Source organism: Panthera pardus, unplaced genomic scaffold (assembly GCF_024362965.1).
Source record: "Panthera pardus isolate Hobbes unplaced genomic scaffold, ASM2436296v1 HiC_scaffold_10, whole genome shotgun sequence".
NCBI lineage: Eukaryota > Metazoa > Chordata > Mammalia > Carnivora > Felidae > Panthera > Panthera pardus.
Window position 1 is genome coordinate 50787722 of NW_026526655.1, and position 19384 is coordinate 50807105.

Sequence of the window (19384 nt, forward strand, 5' to 3'; positions counted from 1 at the left end):
TCCTGATTTTATTTTCAATTTGAATTTTCCTCTATTGATTTTTAGTCTTTTTTTTTTTTTTGCTTTCCATAATTTAGTCTTTTTCATCTTAATATAGATTTATTTTTATTCCAAATAAGCTAACTATAAGGAAAATTATTTATTTTTTTTACTTCATTTATAAAATCAAGATGTCTAAAAAAGTTCTGTAAGCTAATATACAGTATAAAGGAAGAACAACACAAATTCTCTTTGTATTAAGATTATTCTAGGGGTGCCTGAGTGGCTCAGTCAGTTAAGTATCTGAGACTCTTTACTTCGGCTCAGGTCATGATCTCGTATTCATGAGTTGGAGCCCCACATAGGACTCTGTGCTGACGGTGTGGAGCCTGCTTGGGATTCTGTCTCCTTCCCTCTCTCTCAAAATAAATAAAAATAAACTTAAAAAAAAAGAAAAGACTATTCTAAAGCTACTGGTTTTCCAGAGAAATAACCATACTTTGAAATCCTGATTTTTCTTTTTGAAATCTACCTAAAAAATGTAAATGAGAAAAGAAAATGTCTTTCATGGCATTGTTTACCTTGAATTAAATACTCCTTATAGGTTACTATCCTGAATTGGTGTATTTTTTCCTTTATCCACTAGATGGAGCTCAGATGCTTCCTGTTTACAATGTCCATTAAAAAAGGTCTAGAAAAGCTGATTTTATCTCTAGAATGTTATTGCTTTGCTGTACTTCTATTTTAATAGTTACTACTTAACAGATAAACCAGAGGCTTTTGTGCTATCAGAATGTAAACCAGTCTCCTAGTTTCATGTCAGTTTGAAACTTGTTGTGGTTGGTTGTATATTTTATTAATTTTATAGGTTTATGTTACAGCATTAAAAATTTTAAGTCATTCCGTATCTTTTGGTGTCTTTTTCATCAACTGTATTTTAACAACACTAGGGAGATTAATGTCTTTTTTTCCTAGAATTATAGTACTATAAGTAGCAGTAATACTAATATTAATAATTGTCAGATTTATTGATATTTTATTACATCTATACAACAATCCTCTGAGGATAGGTATGGTTATCATTATTTGTTGAAGAAAATAGACTTTGTGTAACTTGCTCCGTATCACACAGTTCATAAGTAGTAGAGCCAGTATTTGAATTTAGGCTTTAATTACAATGCGTGAGCTTTTTATACCCTCTTCTGTTGTGAAGTACCTGCATAGTGTTTCTAACCATTTGGTAGGATTTAAATTTAGAACTAAGATTAACCTGTTAATATAGTTGATGAAATAGCTCTCAATTTTGTGTTTTGTGGTAAAATATACATTTTCTGCGTTAACTATTTTTAAGTGTACAGTTCAGTGAAATTATGTATGTTCACATTGTGCAGGTTTTGAAAATTATGCTGTTAGTGAGCTAAGCATTCACTTATTAAAAAATGTATTATTTATTATCAACTTCAGATGTACTTTATATGCTATTCATTTTTTTTAGCTGGCTTGAAAGGGATGTTTTTGGTCCTAATCTTACTGAAGTATAATACACACAAAGTCACCTATTTTCAGTGTACAGTTTGAATTTTAGCAACTGTCTGTGTTCGTTCACATTACAGCCACTATAGTCAAGACATAGAAAGTTTCCAACACTTAAAAGTTTTCTTGTGTATCTTTTTCTTGTGTACTGATGCTCTCTCTAAATCCCCGCCAACCATTCATCTCCTTTTGGTCACTTTTGCCTTTTTTTTAACAAAAAATTTTGTATAAATGGAATCATATACTATATAATCTTTGTTTTTTATTTCTTTCGGTTAGTATGTTTTTGAGATTCATCCATGTTAATGTATGTATCAACATTTCATTCCTGTTTAAGGCTGAAAAATATTCCTTAGTATGGATATACCATCTTGTGTATCCACCCACCAGTTAGTGGACCTATGAATTGTTTCCCCTGTTAGATGTTCTTAACATTATTTTTTGTTTCTTCTTTCAGAATCTTTCTGTTTGCCCTGAAGATGAATCAATCATCATGTCCTCCTTTGTTAACACTATGACTTCCCTGAGTGTAAAACAAGGTAAGTCTTTTAAATAAAAGCATATTTTCTTCTAATTAGGTTTTCAGATTTGATTTTCAAGGAGAGGATTTCACAGTTAATTTTTATAGACTCACTTATTTTTGGACATATTTAATCTGTTCTCTTTTGTCTTAGCTTTGTTCTCTGTGAAACAAAAGTTTCCAAAATGGGTGTGTGACATTTATAAAAATAATGAGAATTATAGCTTGAAATATTTTATTATTCAGCAGGTGAAAAAAGGCATTTTGTAATTAAAAAAAAACAACAACAACAAAGAAACATAATGAAGTGTATATGTGGTCCAAGCATCACCTGTGACAATAGTATGTACCATTGATAAAACATTTTAAAAATTGCCAGGCACTTATATTATCCTGTTTAGTCCACATCAATTTTAAAAAGTTCTTTATGCTTTTATTTGGTAGGTTTGGAAACTTAAGGTTTGAGAGTTAACCTCTCCATTATTTAACATGGTTTTCCCAAGCTCTAACAGGTATTAAGTGCTACTATAGGAATTTTAAGTTCCGATCTGTCAATCCCAAAAGTTAATGTCATATACTAGGTTGCTTCTTCATTATTTGAAAACTTCATTCCAACAGATTGGTGTTGTATTTTAGTTTTGTAACCTTTTAAGTAAAGGGTATCCAAATCCTTGAAAATTTGAGTAATAAATACATTTTAGTTTAATCAATATCACACTTAAGTAGTGAAACTGTTGTAAAGTTGGTTGTGATAATTTGGTTTATAAAGAGTTATCTTGAAGAACTTCACTCTGCTGTCCAAAGCTTTTGTTTACGGAATTCCTCAAGCTCTAGTCTAGCTTCTTCAAAATTGACATGTAAGCACACTTAGAAACAGTTTAGGAGAGAAGTCTGTACTTAACACTTCTCTTAGCATAACTCCCTCCTTCTATCAACATTTTTATAGGATTTGAGAATTACTGCCTTGTCTTAGCTATTAAATTATTTTTGGTTTTTTTTTAAGTGTACAGTTTAATAGGGTTAAGTGTATTCACATAATTGCTCAACCAATCTCCAGAACGTTTTCATCTTGAAAACTGAATCTCCATAGCTATTAAATATCAACTTCTCAATTTCCCTCGCCCCTGATATCTGCCATTCTACTTTCTGTTTCTTTGAGTTTGATTACTCTAGGTACCTCATAAGTGGAATCATGCAGTATTTTTCTTTTTGTCACTGACTTATTTCACAACGTATGTCCTCAAGATTCAGCCACACTATAGCATGTGTCAGAATTTCCTTCCTTTTCAAGGCTGAATAATGTACCACATTTTGTTCATCTATTCCACTGTTGGTGGACATTTGGGTTGCTTCTGCCTTTTAGCTGTTATGAATAATGCTGCTGTTGTGAGTAATGCTGAACATGGGTTTACAATGATCTCTTTAAGACCCTGCTCTTAATTCTTTTGTGTATATGGCCATAGTTGAATTATCTTGATCTTAAATTTAAAACTGTGATTATATATTTGTTGAAACATTAATTTGCTTTGTAATCTTTTTTCTACTGTTGTAGTTGAAGATGGGGAAGTATTTGATTTCAGAGGAATGAGATTAGATTGGTTTAGGTTACAGGTAAGAATAACTTAATTTTCATTGGCTTTCTGTTTGGATATTTACTATTTTAGCTAATATGGAAACATTACTTAGAAAAAAGTTCATTGTTGTATACCTGTTGAAAAGAGTAACCATAGCCTTGTATAACTGACCATAGTCTTTACCTCAGAAGAAACAGTTTTTTTATTAAGATGTAATTGACATAGAACATTATACTAGTTTCAGGTTTGCAACATCATTACATTAGTACTTATTGCAAAACGGTCACCATAATGTATCTAATTAACATCCATCACTACACATAGTTAGAAATTTGTTTTCTTATGGTGAGAACTTTTTTTTTAATTTAATTTTTTATTTTATAAAATTTACATCCAAATTAGTTAGCATATAGTGGAACAATGATTTTAGGAGTAGATTCCTCAGTGCCCCTTACCCATTTAGCCCATCCCCCTCCCACAACCCCTCCAGTAACCCTCAGTTTGTTCTCCATATTCATGAGTCTCTTCTGTTTTGTCCCCCTCCCTGTTTTTATATTATTTTTGTTTCCCTTCCCTTATGTTCATCTGTTCTGTCTCTTAAAGTCCTCATATGAGTGAAGTCATATGATTTTTGTCTTTCTCTGACTAATTTCACTTAGCATAACACCCTCCAGTTCCATCCACATAGTGGCAAATGGCAAGATTTCATTCTTTTTGATTGCTGAGTAATACTCCAGTGTGTGTGTGTGTGTGTGTGTGTGTGTGTGTGTATACATACACCACATTTTCTTTATCCATTCATCCATCGATGGACATTTGGGCTCTTTCCATACTTTGGCTATTGTTGATGGTGCTGCTATAAACATGGGGTTGCATGTGCCCCTTTGAAACAGCACATCTGTATCATGTGGATAAATGCCTAATAGTGTAATTGCTGGGTCTTAGGGTAGTTCTATTTTTAGTTTTGTCAGGAACCTCCATAGTGTTTTCCAGAGTGGCTGCACCAGCTTGCATTCCCTACAACAATGCAAAAGAGATCCTCTTTCTCCGTATCCTCGCCAACATCTGTTGTTGCCTGAGTTGTTAATATTAGCCATTCTGACAGGTGTGAGGTGGTATCTCATTGTGGTTTTGATTTGTATTTCCCTAATGATGAGTGATGTTGAGCATTTTTTCATGTGTCGGTTGGCCATCTGGATGTCTTCTTTGGAGAAACATCTATTCATGTCTTTTGCCCATTTCTTCACTGGATGATTTGTTTTTTGGGTGTTGAGTTTGATAAGTTCTTTATAGATTTTACATACTAACCCTTTATCTGATATGTCATTTGCAAATATCTTCTCCCATTCTGTTGGTTGCCTTTTAGTTTTGCTGATTGTTTCCTTCGCTGTGCAGAAGCTTTTCATTTTGATGAGGTCCCAGTCTTTCATTTTTGCTTTTGTTTCACTTGCCTCCAGAGACGTGTTGAGTAAAAAGTTGCTGCAGCCAAGATCCAAGAGGTTTTTGCCTGCTTTCTCCTCGAGGATTTTGATGGCTTCCTGTCTTACATTTAGGTCTTCCATCCATTTTGAGTTTATTTTTGTGTATGGTGTAAGAAAGTGGTCCAGGTTCATTCTTCTGCATGTCGCTGTCCAGTTTTCCCAGCACCACTTGCTGAAGAGACTGTCTTTATTCCATTGGATATTCTTTCCTGCTTTGTTAAAGATTAGTTGGCCATACATTTGTGGGTCCATTTCTGGGTTCTCTATTCTGTTCCATTGATCTGAGTGTCTGTTCTTGTGCCAAGATGAGAACTTTTAAGATCTATTTTATTAGCAACTTTTAAATATGCAATACAGTATTGCTGATACAGTCATCATCCTGTACATGACATCTGCAGGACTTATTTGTTTTATAACTGGAAGTTTGTACCTTTTGGTTACTTTCACCCATATTCCCCAACTCCAGCTCCCCATCTCTGGCAGCCAGCAGTCCATTGTCTACATCTATGAGTTCAGTTTTAAGGGGTTATTTTGTTGTTGTTATTTTTTCAAATTCCATGTATAAGTGAGTTCATTGGGTCTTTGCCTTTCTCTGGCTTACGTCACTTAGCACATTGCCTTTGGGGTCCGTGCATGTTGTTGCAAGTGGCAAGATTTACCCCATTTTTTTGGCTGACTAATATTCTTGTATACACACACACGACACACACACACGCACACATTTTTTTTCACCACAATTTATCTATTTGTCCATCAGTTGCCACTTAGGCTATTTCCATGTCTTCTTGGCTGTTGCAGGTAGTGCTGCAGTGAACAAGCGTTTGTAGATACCTTTTTGAGTTAGTGTTTTCATTTCCTTCAGATAAATACCTAGAAATGGAATTAATTGGATCCTATGGTAGTTCGTTATATTTCTAATTTTTTGAGGAATTTCCATACTGTTTCCAGAGTGACTGCACCCATTTACATTCTCACCAAGAGTGCATGCAGGTTCCCGCTTTTTCCACATTTTTGCCTTGTTACCTCTTGTGTTTTTGATAATAACTTTTCTAACAGGTGTGAGGTGATATCTCATTGTGGTTTTTATTTGCATTTCCCTGATGAGTAATGAGGTTTGAGCACCTCTTCATGTGCTTGTTAACTATCTGGATTTCTTCTTTGGAAAAGAATAACAAGCAGCCAGCTCACAGGCCATAGTTTACCATCCCCTGATGTAGTGCCAAAAGCTGTATTTCTGAAATGCAGAAATAAATGGTATTAGACTTTAAAACTTTTCATTTAATATATAACTCACTTAAATAGTTTTTAAGGGCTTTAAAATTCAAGCTTAAAATCTTTGTATATACTGTAAATTTAATGATGGCATTTAATTGCCCCTTAAATACTTCCAGTAATTATGTGGAAACTGTGGCTCAGTTTTTTTAATAACTGCATATCTTAAAAATACGTATATTTTAAAGTAATACTAATGTGTTCTCATTATAAAATGTCAGAAAACCCAGAGGTAAAGTAGTAGAAAATGAAAGTTTGTACTTTTCCCAGTGTTATGCCCTAGAAATACTAACTTTTAATAAATGGTTTATATCTTTTTAGGTGTTCAAACAGTAAATGGGATTATACTATATATACATATGGTTCAGTACCACAGATTAATTTTTCATTTAATTAAAAAATTATAAGCAATATATGTTTGTGGAAGAAATTTTTAGATCAACTCAGTCTGGCGAAGGACTCCAAGAGCATAATTTTCTGGCAGTCTTCTTTATTTCCTGTGGTACTTTTGCTCTTAGGTTCTTTCCTTTCAACCTCAAAATACATAGGCACTTTTCTTGCTCTTGTTCTTTGTTCTATGATCACGTATTTTTAGAGATGATTTTATAAATGAGACCACAGGTATTAAGTAATTTGCCTGAGATTGCAGAGTTAGGTAATGGTAGATCCGGAAAGAAGACTTGAAATAGCACCATCGCAAATATTAAATGTGCATATATAATACGTTGTTTTCTTCCTATTAAAAATGAAGTTTAGAGATTAACATTTCTTTGTTTTAACTAAAGTTGTGAAAAGTACAGAAGTAGATCATATGAGGTAAAAATAGAAGTGAAAATTGCTCTGCTAAAGAATATACACATTTAAAATTTTGAAAGTCACTCATTGTAAAAAAAATCGAACTATTTAGTATTAAGTCTCTTGCTGTCAGTTTGTGAGAGTACCTAAACCAACATTTGGGTTCAGAAAATCTTAAGAGATTTAGGTACATTTCAAATTTACTCGTTATTAAATACTTTCAGGATTATTAAGCTTACTCATCTGAAGGATTCACTTGAGAATTTAGCTTGGTTTGGTCATATGGCAGAGTATAAAGCATTTGTTGTAAGCATTAAGAATATAGAATTGATACATCCCTGTGTGTTTTTTTTTTTTTTTTTAATTTTTATGAGATAATTATAAGAATATCACCTGCTGGGGCACCTGGGTGACTCAGTTGGTTAAGCGTCCAACTTCAGCTCAGGTCATGATCTCACGGTTTGTGGGTTCAAGCTCTGTGTCAGGCTCTGTGCTGACAGCTCAGAACATGGAGCCTGCTTCGGATTCTGTGTCTCCCTCTCTGCTCCTCCCTCACTCATGCTCTGTCTCTGTCTCTCAAAAGTAAACGTTAAGAAAAATTAAAAAAAAAAAAAAATACACCTGCTATTTGATTCTTTCATGCGTTGTAGTCTTGCTTTTATCAGTTTGCTAGGGCTGCCGTAACGGAGTCCCAAAGGTGGGTGGCTTAAACAACAGGAATTTATTGTTTTATAGTTTTGGAGGCTAGAAATCCAAAATTAAGGTGTTAGCTGGATTGACTCTGACAGCAGTGAGGGAAAATCTGTTTCATTCTTTTTCCCCAGCTTCTGGTGACTTGCTAGCAATCTTTGATGTTTCTTGGCTTGTAGATGAGTCAATCTAATGGCATTTGCTCTGTCTCTTTTCATATAATCTGTGCATATTTCTGGGTCCAAATTTTTCCTTTTTACAAGGACACCAGTCATATTGGATTATGACCCACTCTAATGACCTCATTTTTAAAAACTTGATTATCTCTGTGAAGACCCTATTTCCAAATCAGGTCACCTTCTGAGGTACTGGGGACTATGACTTCAATATATCTATTTTGTGGACACAATTCAGCCCATAGTGTTTCTCATAATCATGACTAGGACATGCAGTCATTTTCTACTGTATAACTCTTAAGTTTTAGGGACAGTAGGTAGGGCAGAGCATACCAAGGAAGGAAACTGGTATATACAACTTAGCCAGCGAAGTCTTCTCCATGGAAAAAGGGCAGAAGTGCAAGTTGGGAGGCAGTGGCCAGAATCCAGAAGTTTTGCATAGACGATGAAGAACAGGTTAACAGTGAAGGTTCCACTCCTTCATACTCGACCATACGATACAGGAGATAAAATATTGAGCAGTATTATATAATCTATAGAGGAGTACAGATCCTCTTTTGATGATGTTATTAATCTGGCTGTGGAGACAGGCATAACAGATACGGAAAAATTAAATAGCAGTTGAAAATCTAAAAGATTAACTTAAAAGAAGCCGCCGATAGGGTATGATTATTATTAACTACAGTTTTCTTAAGGGAGAAAGCTTTTTCCAAGTGGGAATTGGTAGTAATGACTTTATAGAGAAAGCATCATTTTGTCCAGACATTGAAGGATGGGTAGAAATTGAATAGGACAATAGTTTACACAGGAAAAGGGCAACCAGTGAGGAAAGGACAAGTAAAGAGACTTCTTAGTGTTAAGTATTACTACAAGAAGGAACAGATCTTCACAAGAGATCTGAATGATCTGACTGATCAATGATCAGGTAGAAGGATACAAGTTAACTATAAGCATATGACCAGAGAGAGGTGTAGCATTCTGTAGATATCAGTAATTCTTTTTTTTTTTTTAATGTTTATTTTTGAGAGAGCATGAGTGGGGGCAGGGCAGAGAGAGGGAGACACAGAATCTGAAGCAGGTGCGGGGGCTCGAACTCATGGGCTGCGAGATCATAACCTGAGCCACAGTCAGACCTTGACCAACTGAGCTACCCAGGTGCCCCAATATCAGTAATTCTTGAGTAGAGCAGGGCCTGAAGGATAAGCAGTTGGGAGAATTTTATAGTTTTATGCCTTCACTGGAGTCCTATGCAATTTTGATTCTAAGGTCATTAGTCTCTTACTGGTCATTTTGATTTCTCTTTTTTTCTAATCTTTAAAGAAGAGTACTTTCTCTCTCCATGTATTCTTTGTCATTTTTTTTCCTGTTTCCTAAGGCATCTTGTTCCCCTGTGTATTCCAGTAGTCTCTTAAAGCATCTTCAGTTATTTTCTCATTTGTCTTCTTCCCTCTGTCTTCAAATTTACTTGGGTTGTTCATATCTTACACTTTTATTTAAGCCTTTTTTTTAAATAACCTTCTCCTTTCGTTGTTGGCAAGTATTTCATTTTTTTTTTTTAATATATGAAATTTATTGTCAAATTGGCTTCCATACAACACCCAGTGCTCATCCCAAAAGATGCCCTCTTCAGTACCCATCACCGACCCGACCCTCCCTCCTACTCCCCCCCCCCCCCCCCCCCCCCATCAACCCTCAGTTTGTTCTCAGTTTTTAACAGTCTCTTATGCTTTGGCTCTCTCCCACTCTAACCTCTTTTTTTTTTTTTTTTTTTTCCTTCCCCTCCCACCATGGGTTTCTGTTAAGTTTCTCAGGATCCACATAAGAGTGAAAACATATGGTATCTGTCTTTCTCTGTATGGCTTATTTCACTTAGCATCACACTCTCCAGTTGTATTCATGTTGCTACAAAGGGCCATATTTCATTCTTTCTCATTGCCACGTAGTACTCCATTGTGTATATAAACCACAGTTTCTTCATCCATTCATCAGTTGATGGACATTTAGGCTCTTTCCACAATTTGGCTATTGTTGAGAGTGCTGCTGTAAACATTGGGGTACAAGTGCCCCTATGCATCATTACTCCTGTATCCCTTGTTGGCAAGTATTTCAAATGAGTCTTTTTTTTTTAATTTTCTTTTTCAAATGTCTTTTAAATTATCATTTTGTCACCATCCATTTCCTCTGAAATTATTTTCACAGTGATGCTTTAGTTCAGAATTTTTAAATGAGTGTCAATTAATGGAAGTCTTTAGTGACCTCATGGCCACAACAGTGGTTCCTCTTTTTACTCTAAAGCTGATTAAAGGTAATTAAACTTCATTTAAACTTAGTTTATAATAAATATCTGAGTATACTTTGCCATCAGAATATTGCCCTTATTATTCTTTATCCACTCAAAAATGACAAAATATAAAACTGCTTTCTTAGTGAACGGTAACCATCCTTGATGGACCCCTTGCCATTGTAGGGGCTGAGATTTGATTTTTATCTGATTTACAAGGAAAATAATTATTTAGTCTCTTAATGTTTCATGGAAACTGGCAGAAGACATGGGTCCCCTGGGTCAAAGACAAAGGACTTAGCTATTCATTGCACAGGAAGCACCATGAGCATCAACAAATATATGTCATTTTTCTCACTTGCTTTCATGACCCACGCTGGGGGGACCAGATGAATACTATGTATACAGTAGGTTTGTGTTACAGTTAAGGAACACTGAGTTTGATGAGCCCTCCATTTTATTAACAGTAAGCATACTTACTCTTTGATTCAGAGGGAGATATTACCATTCCTCAAATTTGGCAGCTGCAGATACAGTCTTGAGAAATGGCCTGAGTAATGAGTGCTCTGGGTCTTTCATTCTTGGCATATCCAACATGTGTAGGTACATATGAGATCCTTGAAGGAGTATCTCCCCAAAGCAAGCACCCTGGCCATCATTCATAATTCTTCAGTTGCCCACATCTAGTCATTTCCCAGACTTAACTCTTTTAAATTGCCACCATTGTGGATCAGAGCATCATAATCCTGTCTGGATTATTGTACCGCTGCCTCCTAATAGATCTCTGCCTCCTCTCCTGGTCCTTTTCTGTCCACCTCTCCCCCAGTTCTTCTCTCGACTCCCCCACTACATAGAGCAATCTTTCTGAAATAGTAATTGACCACCACACAGAACCTTTGGGTCACCAAAAGGTTTAAATTCTTTAACATGGTATACAGGGGTCTGCAAGATATGATTGAATCTCTTCTGACACCATTTTCTTTTTCCTCTTTTCATTTTAACTGTAGCCATAGTGAACAGTGTTTATTCTGTAGACACCCCTTCTATTCTTGTCCTATGCCTTTCTGGAATGCCCACTATCCACTGACAGGATTTTGTTCTTTGATTTGGTACCTTTATAGTTGAGTTTCTTTCCCTATAAACCTATACTGATGGATTTGGTTAAGTTATATCACCTTATTAGCCAACCTACACTAATTTTTACTATCTTCAGTTTTTTTCCAGAATCCATCAATTAGTACAATGTGTTGTCTGGTTTTTAATGATTCAGTATAGTCTAAAACCTCAATGAATCAACATGTACCATACTTATTTTCATCTGAATGTTTCCCATATATGCTTTCTTTCAAGCTAGACTGAAAATACCTTTTGGTAGGGTTAACTTGACAATTCACTGTTTTATGCTTTTGATACTGTAATTGCAGTTTCCTTTGGGGTTCAAGATGAATGACGCATATATTAGATTTTGTTTTATTGGAAGTAGTATTTGAGTTTATCTGAAGAAATTTTTAATAGGGATTTCAAGTGTGAGTCACTGTTGACAATTTTAAAAAGTTGATGTTATTAATACAGTGTCAAAATAAACATTAAAAAAAATTTTCAATAGTGTTTTTATCCCCCCTGTAGAATGTCAAGGTTAAAATCATTGGTCCATGCTTAAACAACTTTGTTTTTTGCTGTATTTTCACAGGCATATACTAGTGTTTCCAAGGCTTCACTTAGCCTTGCAGATCACAGAGAACTTGGAAAGATGATGAATACGATAATTTTTCATACAAAAATGGTAGATTCCTTGGTGGAAATGTTGGTGGAAACATCAGATCTCTCCATATTTTGGTATGTGGTAATTTTTTTTCAAATCAGAATTTGAAATTTTTAGTATCCAAATATATCTTTGTTGATTGTTTTTATATTAGTGTAGTCCTTGAGACTATTCAGTAATAAACTCTTAAGAATAAAGGGAATAGGAAAAAAAAAAAAAAGAATAAAGGGAATAGGGGTGCCTGGCTGGCTCAGTTGGAGCATGCGAATCTTGATCTTGAGGTTGTGTATTTGAGCCCCACGTTAGGTGTAGAGATAACTTAAAAATAAAATCTTTAAAAAAAGAGATTATAAAGGGAATAGTTGACAGACAACTTGTTAACAAAAGGAAGTTTACAAAGTAGAGATTTTATGTCTTTTTTTTTTTATTCTCTATAAGAGGAACTCTTACTGTTGTAAATTTATGTTTATATTTTTTTTGAGGTTGTAAGAAACTGTCACATCAGATTGCCTTAAGGCCCTCTTTTGCATCATTAGATTAAGGAAAAAAAAACTTGTGAATCAAGGTCAAATAGAGCAAATGTTGGGAAGTAAATAGCAAGTAATTTCGCTCTGCTGTATTAAATTAGATGTTAATATAATGATGATGTAGTGACTACTACTCCCTCCATTGTTCTCTGTTCTCCTTTGCTCCTATCGTAGCCTCTTTAGTTAAATTTAGCGGTTTACATTTTTTTCCCCCTTTCTCCCCACATAAATGTGATTCTTGAAGTAAGGTCATGTTTTTATTTTCTTAATGTCTAACATAGTAAGTACTTAATAAATGCTTGAATGAATAAGGGCACTTGATTATGATCAAATTAATAAACAGTGGGATCAGGATTTAAACTCAAGTATTCTGGCACCAAAGTTGTGCAGTGTCAACTCTATATCTGCTTCTTGGTCTTTTTTCCTGTAGGGAAGCTGATTGGAATAACCCAGTATTATGTCCCTTTATTTTTACAATGCTGAGATAATCTCAGTGGATAGTGATAGTCATTTCTATGTATTGAAAAGCTGTCATTATGAATAGCTTCTCATTGGTTTTATTTTGGAAGATAACTCAGTCCACACTGATTTTGGCAGTTTGTTAGGATAGCTTTAATTAGCAGTATTGCAGAAGAAATAGAAATCACCAGACGGAAGGCATGAGAGATCTCTTAAAGGAACTCTAGAAACACAGTATATCACTGAAACACAATATATCATATGTTAGATATGCAAAAATTTTAAGATTATTTGGAACCCTGCACTATTGTTGGACTTGAAAAGAAAATGGAGCATTTTATGTTTACATATGTTTGAACTACAGAAAAGTTCCTATTGTAAAAGAAGCTACTGCAATTAAAAAGTCCTTTTCCCTTTTCTTGGAAGTAAAAGTACTTTGAGTAGTATTTAAAATTTGTGATTTGTAGTCATATTTAATTAATTGTTATGCATCTTTTCTTATCACATTCTTATTTTGTCTGTTATATCCAAAATAAAGACATATTCACTACTTCTGGTTGTCTTACTGTTCCAAGATGTACTATATTTTACAGACTCATATTCTTTTATGTTTAATATCTCCTAAATCTGGAAGTAATTTAAAATTGATGGGTGTGTCATTGTTTAATTGACAGTGTTTTTCTTTCCTAGTCGTACATAAAATAATGGTGTTTCTTGCAATTGATAATGACTTAGCTTGGATAAAAATTTGGCAAGGTGAGATTTGAATGTCGTATTCATATGTCATAGATATGGTGTATTTTCTGTTTGAGTTTATTTTAAAATTTGTTAATATACTACAAATAATATTTTTGTTACTCTGTAATGATTGTTGGTGTATGAAAGATACTCTTTGGAAAAATAACTACTCCTCTTATGGTAATAAAGGTTACCAGTTGATAACTTTCACTTACTTGAATCCAATTAAATAAAGTACTATATCATTAAAGTTTTTAACTACAAAAATTGTGATCTAATTTTTGTTTCCTTGTGTAGTTTTTATAGTCGTGCTTTTGAGAAGATGTTTCAACAGTGTTTGGAGTTACCCTCTCAGTCAAGATACTCAATTGCGTTTCCACTGCTTTGCACTCATTTTATGAGTTGCACACATGAACTATGTCCAGAAGAGGTAATTTCAGAGTAGTACTGTGATTTGTATGGCATGCAGAGTAAACTAGAACAAATATGTAGCTGGCTGGGTTTCACAAAGTCACAATTACCTAATCTAGCTTCCTACCTACTTTATCTCTGCAAAATCAGAAGAATGTTTGAATAGATTAAAAAAGCTGTTAATGTTTATTTGCATAGATGGATAAATACACATACATATTTCTAAGAACATGTTATAAAGTCACTTGGAATTACATTTATTAAATGGTGGGTCAGGTATTAATATTTATTGTAAAGTTATATATAGCTATCGATTTTATATGCCTACTTTTCCTGTCAAACTGTTATTGAAAAGACTTGAAAATTGAATGTACACATTACTGACTAAGCATAAACATGTCAAAGAAGAATTTCACTGACTTGTTAATATGATAGATGTAGTACACAAAATTAATATTTGCTAGTATTTGTAAGACATTCACACAGGCACACATAGTTATTGAATAATTGAACTACTCCATAGTTTATTGACAGCAAGTATCTATCAAAAATGTATTCAGTATTTCTTCTAATCTTTAGAGAAGAAATGGCACTTTGTAAATGTGGTAAGAATATATATTAAACTTAAATGGTCCATTTCTTTATAGTTTAACTTAGTGTTGAGTCCCTTTACTTAGAACTACAAAACTTGGAGAAGAGAAACCAACAAATTGCAGTAGCGTTATTAATGTCTCTAAGCATTAGGTTGCAGATTGTATTCCAGCAATGCATTGGAAACTGACTCTGAGAAAGGTTAGCCTGAGGGAAATTCAGTAGGGACACCTTTTAGGATTTTTACCTGCAGGGATACCAACACCACCACATTTAATAGTTTTATAGAGTTTTTAGATTTAATAGATATTTTCTTCAAGCTTTATGCCGAAAATACATTATTAATTTTCCTCACCATCATTCCTCCCATTAAATTACCCATGAAGTCCTCTTAGTTTTATTTGTCTGGTATAAAACAAGAATTTGAATCCGTCTTCTACTTTCCATTGCTTTTGTCACTGTTGTAGCTCAAATTTGCAATATTCTTCATATATACTCCTAAATAGTTTTCCTGTCTTCAGTATTTCTGCCTTTAAGATCACCTGATACAATGCCACCAGAGTACTTCTTTCCTTCTTGAAAAATCCTCAGTGGTTCTCCATTGCATGTAGAGAAAGTAAAAATTTCTCAGCCAGGCATTTAAATTTAACTTCAACAATTTGGAGTCTATACCCATTCTTTTTTTTTTTCTTTTGCCTTTTAAAAAATTGTGATAAAAATATTTTTTTAATAAACATTTAACTTTATAATATAAGCATGTACCATTTAAATTATTTTCAAATGTGCAACTCATCGGCATTAATTACTTTCACTGTGTTGTGCAACCGTCACCACTACCTATTTGCAAAACTTTTATCACTCCAAGCAGAAACTTGGTGTCATTAAGTAGTAATTTCTCATCCCTCAACCCTTGGTATCCTCTAGTCTACTTTCTGTCTCTAAGAATTTACCTATTCTAGGTAGTTTATAAAGGTGGAACCATGTAGTATTTGTCTTTTTGTGTTGGGCTAATTTCACTTAGCATATTGCTGATGCCTCCCAAATTTTTATCTCCAGCCCAGACCTTTGCCTTTAGTTCTAGATTTTCTGTATATTCTGCTGCAGTTTAGGTATTTGTGACCATCTGAAATGTAACATGTCCAGAATAGAACTATTGATTCTCCACATGTTACCCCATTGCCATCGTTCAAAGCCTTTTCTGCCTTTGGCTCTACCTTTATATATATATCCAAATGCCTACTTCTTATCTTTGTCAAAGCCATATCTTTTTTCCTGGATTATTGTTACAGTGTCCTTACGTGGTATCTCTGCTTCTGACATTGTTCTCCTAAAATCTGTCTCAGCACTGTAGCAATAGGGTGAGAGCAGATCATGGAGAGACTGTGACATGTTAAGAGACTTTAGTTGTTTTGTTTTCCATCCAGTCTCAGCATTTCTGAGCCACTTGAAGAGAGTAGTGATACCAGATTTGTATTTTAAATTAAGGCTAGTGAATTTGAAGCAGTGGTAATTTAATGTTCTTTTTTCAGGAGTAAATGATAGCAAGGGGTATGTTTCATCTTTCAAAAGTCAGATTTTGGTTAAATGAAATCCTAAATGTTTATAATTTGAAATCTTTCCTTAAGTAAAGTGAACTAATATTTAATTTTATCTGGCCTGGAGATGCAAACCGTTCAGTTTGGCTTCCTGTTAAAGTTTTAAAGGGCATTTAGAATAAAATACATTAAAGTATCATGAGAGAGCTAGGAACAGTTACATTATGTGTTTAAGTATTTTTATATTCTTGTATATTACATTATTTTAGCATAGAAGTATATGTAAATTATACATTCGTTATGTAATTATGGAAGATCTGTAAGGTAAACTTTCAAAAATTTATCTCTTTGTAAAGTGCTACAAACGTGTAGTGCAAAATTTTATAGCATTATATACTCAACATTCCAGTTACCGTTGACAAGAAAACCCTATTAAATTATTGCGACATCCACCAAAACTAAAAAGATACAGAATCCTGTAGAGAGAGATGGATGGATTTGAGTGAGTGTATGTTTACATATACATATCTAATCTCCTAAAAAGTAAATATAATGTTCTTTTTTTCCCCTGTTGTATTTAGAAAATGCACAGGTTTTTTTTTTCTCTTCTGGGTTGATGGGTTTGATTTTAGAGAGTTGAATGCCTTGTGAATTTCTTTGTTTTACTGACTTGATTTCTAACAATTTTAATTAAATACTTAAGCTTTTCTTTTCTGTTGGTACACTACAAAGTTATTCATTGTGTTGAGATATGTATATATATGTGTGTGTGTGTGTGTGTGTATATATATATATATATATATATATATATATAATTTAAGATTAGAAAATATTACTCTAAATCTCTTTCACATCCTTTCTTTGATAGTTTAATATTTAAGAACTGGATGCATAGGACCTTGTGAAACTTGGAAATTACATTAAGTTTTTTGTGTTAAGGAAAATATTGGTCCTCTAAGATTCCCGCAATCATTGTAGTTGTATAATCACCAAATACTTACTTTATGTCAACTGTGTAAATACAGTATGGTAGGTTAGTTGTCCCCCCCCCCCCCCCAAAAATCTGTAACATTCCCTACTCCCACTCCTTACTATACAGACTTTATTTTCCATGTTTATTTAAAAAGTATTTTAATTCAAACCACTTTCTTATAACTTTTATTATTGTTATTATTCTGCTTTGACAGCGACATCATATTGGAGATCGCAGTCTTTCCTTATGTAATATGTTCTTGGATGAAATGGCCAAACAAGCTCGAAATCTCATCACTGATATTTGCACAGAACAGTGTACTCTCAGTGACCAGGTAAAAATTCACGTGTTTCTGCAAGGACAGGATGTTTGTGTATGAAGGCAAGAAAATAAGCTGTTAGGTGTGTGTGTGTGTGTGTGTGTGTGTGTGTGTGTGTGTGTGTGTGTGTTAAACTCTTAGTAAATCTCATTACCTCTTCTTGTAAAACTCCATTTTTAGGTTTTTAAAAATTAGCCCATCTTTAGGATTACTTACTGTTTTAAAATCCACCTTTTAGCTTTGTATTCAAGTCCCTTCCTGCTAGCTCAGACTGTCTACTTCACCCTGCACTTGATGCTTTACCAGCTAGTAGTTCTCATTAAATTCTGAACACATCATGTCTTCGCACAGTTTATTCTTCATAGACCTTTTTCCTTCTAGTAATACATTCTCATTCTTTACTTGCCTACTTTGTTTTTACTTATCCTTTAAACTGTAGCCTTTATAGAACCTCTGTGAAGTTTTCTTCACACAAGATTCATCTATTTCTGTTTTCTACCAAGTTGTGCGAGCTCCTTTAGCTAGCTAGGTAATCTACATCTCACTTACACCTCTGTTCTTAGTGCTACATAGTATGGATTCAGCTAAGGTTTGCTTAAATAGTTAATATGTTTTCAAAATAATTGTCACGTAAATTTTCATTTCTTTTTAAATTTAGTTGCTACCCAAGCATTGTGCCAAAACCATTAGTCAAGCAGTGAATAAAAAGTCAAAAAAACAGACTGGTAAGAAAGGGGAACCTGAAAGGGAAAAACCAGGAGTTGAGAGTATGAGGAAAAACAGACTGGTAGTGACCAAGTAAGCCATCCATTTTTATTATATCTTTTTGTTATGAGTAGGAGAATTTTTTCATTTTTTTTATGGCATTAGTACTGAAAGAATGCTAGTAATTGTAAATTCTTCATTTTTCAGCCATTAGTTGTTGTTATTTTACCTTTGTGAACTTGAGTAGGTAGTGCTAATTTCCAAAATACAGATTTTAGATTTTTAAAGAAAATTCATGTAATAGGTAATATTTGTCTTTATATAGTGAGTACTAAAGGCCAAGAATCTGTCAGAAATCTGTCTAGTAATTTTACATTTATTTAAAATCTAATAATCTGAGACTTTATTTTGGCATGTTGTCATATTAGAACATATATCATTTTTAAAGTGGATATATCAGACTAGATATTATTAAGGGCCATGTGTTTGTTTAGAGGGTAGGCATTGGTGGGCAATAATGAATCAATATTTGTTTAAAGTAGATTTCCTACTACTTTGCTTTTTTATGTTGAACAAGCTATTTGCCATTTTGTAGACTATTTTCTTCCTCCAATACCAAAGATATAGCAAGATTTGGAAATGATTGTCTTTATGAGCATGTAATAAACTTTCTTGTCTATAAAATCAGTAAAGTCATTATTATCTGAATGTAGAAACAGATGAATGATGCTATCTTTAGAAAATTGCTCTCATATGTTTGTAATATTTTTAAAGATTTTGAACTTGTCAGTTTAGGGAAGAAAAATATTGAATTCTGCAATTGTAATTCTCAAATAAGGTCTGATATATTTATAAAATTAATTTTGTATTGCTGTGATGAAATGTTTAACATTTTATTTACTATTAATATTTTTTCAGCCTTGATAAATTGCACACTGCACTTTCTGAGTTGTGTTTCTCTATAAATTATGTACCAAACATGGTAGTTTGGGAACATACCTTTACCCCACGAGAATATTTGACGTCTCATCTGGAAATCCGCTTTACTAAGTAAGAGAGAATA

General features: G+C 33.7%; 1 protein-coding gene across 5 annotated transcripts in view; it reads left to right on the forward strand.

Moving 5' to 3' along the window:
* NCKAP1 (NCK associated protein 1) overlaps nt 1–19384 on the forward strand; it is a 108810-nt gene that overhangs the window by 55516 nt on the left and 33910 nt on the right. For all 5 annotated transcript variants that reach the window (XM_019461387.2, XM_019461436.2, XM_019461406.2 and 2 more), the window contains 7 exons: nt 1970–2051; nt 3585–3643; nt 11992–12137; nt 14085–14217; nt 17512–17631; nt 18275–18414; nt 19240–19371. In XM_019461387.2, the coding sequence (XP_019316932.1) occupies nt 1970–2051; nt 3585–3643; nt 11992–12137; nt 14085–14217; nt 17512–17631; nt 18275–18414; nt 19240–19371 (812 nt within the window). The remainder of the gene's footprint in view (nt 1–1969; nt 2052–3584; nt 3644–11991; nt 12138–14084; nt 14218–17511; nt 17632–18274; nt 18415–19239; nt 19372–19384) is intronic.